The sequence below is a fragment of the Tupaia chinensis genome, unplaced genomic scaffold (genome assembly GCF_000334495.1).
Source record: "Tupaia chinensis unplaced genomic scaffold, TupChi_1.0 Scaffold143584_1, whole genome shotgun sequence".
Taxonomy (NCBI): domain Eukaryota; kingdom Metazoa; phylum Chordata; class Mammalia; order Scandentia; family Tupaiidae; genus Tupaia; species Tupaia belangeri.
In genome coordinates this window covers 7187996-7194709 of record NW_006203430.1, presented here as the reverse complement: position 1 = coordinate 7194709, position 6714 = coordinate 7187996, and the positions used below count along the sequence as shown (strand labels likewise).

Below are 6714 nucleotides of genomic sequence, written 5' to 3'. Positions count from 1 at the left end.
GGGTGATTTCTCGCTTTCTGTCTCTATGTCTCTCTCTGTCTATCTGGCGAGTGCACGCGCCCTACAGTGAAAATCTCTCCAAAAAAAAACAAAAACAAAAACACCTTCCAGCTTCTGTCATTTACCACTTCTTCAACATTCAGTTCTGATTGCATCCATTTCAACTTTGTCTGCTCTTTTCTAAGTTGCTTTAATAATGCTTAATCGTCCAGATTCTTTTCTTTCTCTTCTCGGAGGCTTTTTACTACTGCTGAGGTCTGGGCTATACAGTTTTTTATGACTCTGTCCCTACTGGCATGAGCTGCCATCAGAGACTCATAAAGTTGTTTACAGGTTTGACTGGCATCAATTTTCCCTGCAAAGGAAGCTGTTGGAACCGTAGTGTTTAATTCATGTACTATTCTGTCATCAATTGTCCTCATCACCTTGAGTAATTCCTGGAACTCGGCAAACTCTTCACAGTTCACACCGCCACTGGGCGCCGCCATATTGGCTATTTCACATTGTTTTTTAAAAACATTAATTTACTTCGCTTGCTCTTTTTCTTTTTCTCTTTTGATGGCTATAGGATCTTGGCCTCACTACAGTTTGGGAAGACCAGCTTTCTTATTTGTTATCACCGGCTTTGGCTTCTTATGAATTTGAGCGTACAACGAGTATCTCTGCAGGCAATGAAGAATTTCAGGATGCTATCAGGAGGGCTGTGCCTGATGGTCACACATTTAAAGGATTCCCGATACATTTTGTGTATAGAAATGCAAGGCGTGCATTTGCCACGTGTCTTCGGTAAGGTATAATTTAAGGAGTTATAAATGTTTTGGGTTTAAAAATCTTAAAAACCAGTTAGTGTAATAGTTGTTTAGGTCTATCAGAATCACATGGTTTTCTGTGAGTTAGCCTCCTTGCCACAAATTTTTATTTGTTAGGTCTGAAATGTAGCCCTAGAACATAAGTGATAATTTTCCCACTCATTTTGGGAGCTCATTTGAGGATCTGGGATCTTGTCAAATATACTTTTTAAAATATAGACTGAGGAAATATGTGTAATTTGGATAGCTTGACCAAAATTATGGAGCCAATGGTTTCAGAGGCAGGAGTTTTATTTTTTTTTTTTAGAGATTTTTTGCTATAGGGTGCTTGTGTTCACCAGAGAGACAGAAAGTGAGAAATCACACCCCTTCCCCAGGGAGTGGCCATGCTGCAGTCCCTTCTTCATTCTTTTTGGGATTTTGGGCATGCACGCACACACATACCTGGCATGAGTTTTAAACCACCGGGTCAGAGGCCCAATTGCTGTTGACTACGTGGGAGTCCAGTGACATAACCATTATGCCATCTGCTAGTCCCTGGAGGCAAGGTTTTTTTTGTTTTGTTTTGAAATTATTTTATATATTGACTTACTTGGAAATAAAGAAATAAACCCTGTGGTCTCTTCTTAATTGAATACATTTTTTATTCCATAGATCTCCTTTCTGTGAAGAAATAATTTGTTGCCGTGGAGACCAGGTGCGACTGGCAGTTCGCGTCCGAGTGTTTACTTACCCTGAATCTGCATGTGCTGTTTGGATCATGTTTGCTTGTAAATATCGCTCAGTATTATAGGACTAACATTTCTGTAAGAATTATATCTGAATTCTAGCTGTTTAGAGGTTTCTTATTTTAAACTTATAATCTGGCTTGGGTATCATTTGAATTTTGTACATATACCTGACTGATAATGTTTAAAAAATCATAAGGTGTGTTATTTAAAAATTAAGGATGAACAAGGATAAAAAAGGGAAAAAATAAATAAAAATTAAAATTAAGGATAAACAACTTGTATAATATAAGTGGAATTTAGTATAAATTAAGTGTATATTCTATTTTAATAATGCTACTTTGTTTACAGGTATTCTATAGTTTAAATGTGAATATAAAATTTACTCAGTTTTCTTTATATGAATAAATAATCATAGAGATATTTGTGTAAGAGTTATAAGCCATAGTAAAATCAACACTATTATTTTTCATTGACTGATGGGATTATTTTATATGATTTAGGAGAATTTAAACCTCACCACAAATTTATTTATTAAAACGATGAAAATACATTTTGATGAATTCACTTTTGTGGTTTACCAATGGCCAAAGGGATGCTTGAGACTTGCCAGAAATTTATAGGAAGACCTTGAAGCAAGTGTAGGAAAAAAATTAGTTACCAGACAAGCATAAAGATTAATAACAAACCTCACATGAAAGCATATAATTTTAAGTGTCAGTTTGATTCATTATAAAAATTAACTGGGGGGATCAGCAGTTGGCGTAATGGTTATGTTGCTGGACTCCCATGTAGTCGACCGTGGTTCAAGTCCTGGACCTGGTGGCTTAAACTCGTGCTGAGCACGTGTGTGTGCATGTCCAAGATCCCTAGAGGAGAAGGGATTGCAGTGTGGCCATCCCCCCTAGGGGGTGATTTCTTGCTTTCTGTCTCTCTGGCTAGTGCATGCGCCCTATAGCAAAAACCTCTCCAAGAAAAAAAAATTAACTGGGTATTTTAGAAAAATATTATTGCACCCCTTTGTTATGATACTGACAAATTGTTTTCTATAATTGGCAGTCCGTCACTGATTTTTGTGGACCAACGATTTGTTAGCAGCTTCTGCATGGAGTCCATGTTCTCTAGACATCTCTTCTTTTTTCTTTGTGGTTAAAAACTTTAGTGAATATGTGACTAATCTAAATGAGGGAATCATTGTGTGAGACCACTGAAAACAAGCATATCTGAGTGACTCCATGCTGGTCCTTGTTTCAAAATTGAGCAAGCATTAAAACGGTTTAGGTTTTTGCCATAGGGCGTTATGTACTCACCTGAGCTAGAAAGAGGAAAAGTGAGAAATCACCCCCGGGGTGGGGGTGGCCATGCCACAATTCCTTCTCTCTTTTCCTTTTGGGATTTTGGGCACATGTACACAGGAACCCGACATGATTTTCAAGCCACCAGATCAAGGACTTGAATCATGGTCCACCAAGCGGGAGTCCAGCACTTGAACTACTTTGCCACCTGCTGGCCTCTTAGAAGGTTTGTTTTAAGTGAGCACAAGTAAGAATTAAAAAGACTAGCAATTTTCCCTTTTGGAAGAAACTGCATGTAATAAGTGACATGTTTGTCCATTTAGCATTTCTGTGTGTGGTTCTTAATTCACTTGCTTTATCCGTTGATCTTAAAGAAACTGTATTCCAGCTGGCTGTTCAAGTTACTCTTTTCATCACTTTTTTCACCACTGCAAAGAAAATGATTTCATGTTTTTAAAAATTTACTGTTTTATTTTTATATGTGATAAATATTAATATGTATGATTAACTTGTTTAAGAAACCTGGAAATATATTATCCCTCTTAATACCAGTTTTCACTGAAAATGATAATCAGATATTTTTTGTGAGACTGACATGACTTTAGAGAATTAGCAAAATAAGAATTAAGACTTTTTTACTCTGTTGCTAAAATTACAAATAAGGCCACCAACAGAAAATTGTTTGTCATTTCCAACTTTTAGACAAACTACATGTACTATGAAGCAGCCTGTCTTTAAGACTAAGCTTGTATTAACATTGAGGTTGTGCTTCCTGCCTAACTGTACCAGAGTAACACACGTATTCCAAATGTACTTTTGGTATAAATTCTAAAATAAATTTGCTTTTTAGGTGCTTTAATAGCCTGGCACTAATTAATATTTTTTGTAAAGGTAATTTATTTCGTAAGATTATTTCAGTCATTTATTACTAGAATTCTGCCATCCTTCTTAACTAATAATTTTTTTGAGACTTAAATTTATCATCATAAAAGTTAGGTTTTTAATTTAAAAAGTAGAAAATTTCTGTAATGCCTCTAATGCATTCTTTTTGACAATAAATACACTGGCATGGTTCTCTGTATATAATTCAGGGGTTGTTTGTTTTTTGTTTCTTTCAGATTTTTGTCATAGGGTGCATGTGCTCTCTAGAGAGAGGGAAAGAAAGAAAAATAGATAGAAAGAGATGATGGCCATGCCACAGTCCCTTCATCTGCCTCTGGGGATTTTGAGCACATGTGGACATGTGCCCTGTGTTATTTTCAGGCTTCTGAGTCTGGGACTTGAACCACAGAGTTGGCCATGTGGGAATTTAGCACCTTAACTACCACACCACTTGCTGCCCCCGGAATTATTTATTTATTTATTTATTCATTCATTCATTGTTTCATTTATGCACTTGCTTGATAGAAGGCACATGTGCTCAGCAAAGAGACAGTGCTCAAGGAGAGACAAAACAGAAGCACCCCTGGTGGGGAAAAGTTGGACTGAAGTCCCTTCTTCATCTTTCCTTCCTGTCAGGATTTTGGGGCATGTTTACCAAGCTGCTGGATCCAGGATTTGAACCACAGAATCAGATTGCCTGGGGAAGCTGGGGTCCAGGAAGTGAGCTGCCTGAGGTTACTTGTGGTGTAGTAGGTCAGTAAAAGAATGACACTGTAGAATTCTCTTGCTTGGATACATGAGAGAGAGATTCAGTGAATGGCGGCTGAGATGCTGGGATAGTGTCCACTAATCTGCATCCAGGAAATATTTCAGTCCTATTCAGTTTGTATTCAGAGAGAATTTTGAAATCCATTTACAAATTAGGTATAACCAGTCATTTATTTTCTTTGCCAAAATGCTTGGTGAGCAGTGGGAACACAAAACAGTTTGATTGCCTGAAGTTATAATTGCTTATTTGAACGTAAGCAAACAAACCTTATCTTCAATTTAAAAAGAAATTTTAACACTTTAATTGAGGTATAATGTACATGCCATACAGTTAATTCAGTTTCACAGTCAGTGGTTAGTAGAATATTTGAGGAATGAGCAGCCATCACCAGTCAATTTCAGACTGTTTTCATTACCCCTGAAAAATACCGTGTACCTTTAGCTATCACCCCCCCTACATCTCTCATAATTCCCAGCCTTAAGCATCCACTAATCTACTTCCTCTCTATAGATTTCTCTATTGTGGATTTTTATATGAATGGATCAAGTAATATGTAACTTTTTTCTTTTTAATATGTAATCTTTTAAAACTGACTTTAATTTGGCATAATTTTTTGTTTTTTTTCTTTTAGGTATTTGCAGTATAGTATGTATATTCCTCAGAGAGACAGAGAGGGGAAAGTGAGAAATCACCCCTTGGGGGGATGATAGCCACACCACAGTCCCTTCTCTTCCATTCTCCTCACCTCAGGATTTTGGGCATGCACACACATGTGCAGCAGGGTTTTCAAGATGCTAGGTTGGGGACTTGAACCATGGTCACCTGTGTAGGAGTCCAGTGCCTTAACCACCACGCTATCTTCTGGCCCCTCATTTGGCATGATGTTTTTAAGGTTCCTCCATGTCATAGCATACATCATCACTTTGTTTTTTTGAGCAAATTATATTCCACTGTGTCAGTATGCCATATTTGTTTATCCACTTGTCAGTTGATCATCAATTTGGTTATTTCTACCTTTTGGCCATTATGAATCATGCTGTTGTAAACGTGTGTGCAACTTTTTGTGTGGGCACATGTTTTCATTTCTCTTGAATATACACTTAGGAGAAGAATTACTGGATCAGTCAATGATAACTATGTTTACCATTTTGGTGATCTGACAAACAGTTCTTCAAAGCTATTGTACCTTTTTTTTTTAATTTAATTTATTCAGCTTGATTTTTTTTATTTTACTTTTATTTGACCAGAGAGGGACAGAGAGAGAGAAAGCAGGAAAGTGAAAAAGCAAGTCACCAGGTCCGGGACTCGAACTGTTCTTGTCCATGTGGAAGTCCAGTGCCTTAACCACCACACCACCTGCCAGCCCCACTACTGTACCATTTTACAATCCCACCAGTAGTGGACGATACCTCAGATTCCTTGCTTGCCAACACCTCTTAGCACCCAACATTTTTTCTTATTTTTAAAATTTTTATGGAGAATATGTACTTGCCAGAGAGAGACAGAGAAAGAGAGGAGAGGGAGAAAGCACTCTCCAGTGGGGAATGATCATGCCACAATTCCTTCTCTATTTCTGTACCCTGTCAGGATTTCGGGCACACATACACAGCATGTTTTTCAATGCTCTGGGGCTAAAATTCCAACCTCATGGTGAGGCAAGAGAGATGAAGCTCCCTTACCCATCAGGCCACATAGCCGGCCATTCCTTATTTTTCAGATAGGGTCTTGCTATGAAATGATCTTCCTGCCTCAACCTCCCAAGTAGCTGGGACTGCCAGTGCCAGCCACAATACCCAGCTTTTAGAGTGGGCTTGGAATCAAATCTGGACCTCCCATGTGACCTTTGCATCTACTCAGTGTGTACTACTGCAGGTGGGCCCATCTGAGTTTTTGATTCTAGCCTTCCTAGAGAGTGTGAAGTAGTAGCTTGTGTAATTTTGATTTGATGTCCATTTCCCTGATAACTAACAATGTTGAGTATTTCTTCATATGCTTGCTTATTGGCCATTTGTATATCTTAGAAAACTGTCTATCTAGATCTTTTGCCTATATTTATTACTCTTTAAATGATTGAGTTGTAAAAATTCTTTATGTATTATAGATACAGTTTTTTAAAATTATTATCTTTTTTTTAGAGAACTTTTTTGTGGGACCAGCAGTTAGCATAATGGCTATGTCGCTGGACTCCCATGTAGTGAACTGTGGTTCCAGGGCTTGGCCCCACGGGTTTT

General features: G+C 37.7%; 1 protein-coding gene and 1 pseudogene across 9 annotated transcripts in view; one reads left to right on the top strand and one right to left on the bottom strand.

Annotated features, from left to right (window-relative positions):
- Nucleotides 1-488, bottom strand: part of LOC102485297 (coiled-coil domain-containing protein 58-like) — a 1208-nt pseudogene extending 720 nt beyond the window's left edge.
- CEP76 (centrosomal protein 76) overlaps nt 1-6714 on the top strand; it is a 41988-nt gene that overhangs the window by 23445 nt on the left and 11829 nt on the right. For 7 of the 9 annotated variants that reach the window (XM_006164053.3, XM_027766517.1, XM_027766519.1 and 4 more), the window contains 2 exons: nt 569-786; nt 1464-2347. In XM_006164053.3, coding sequence (XP_006164115.1) covers nt 569-786; nt 1464-1602 — 357 coding nt within the window. In that variant the 3' untranslated portion in view covers nt 1603-2347. Of the gene's footprint in view, nt 1-568; nt 787-1463; nt 2348-6714 lie in introns of those variants that run through there. The other 2 variants (XM_014582354.1, XM_014582353.1) reach the window with 2 other exon arrangements.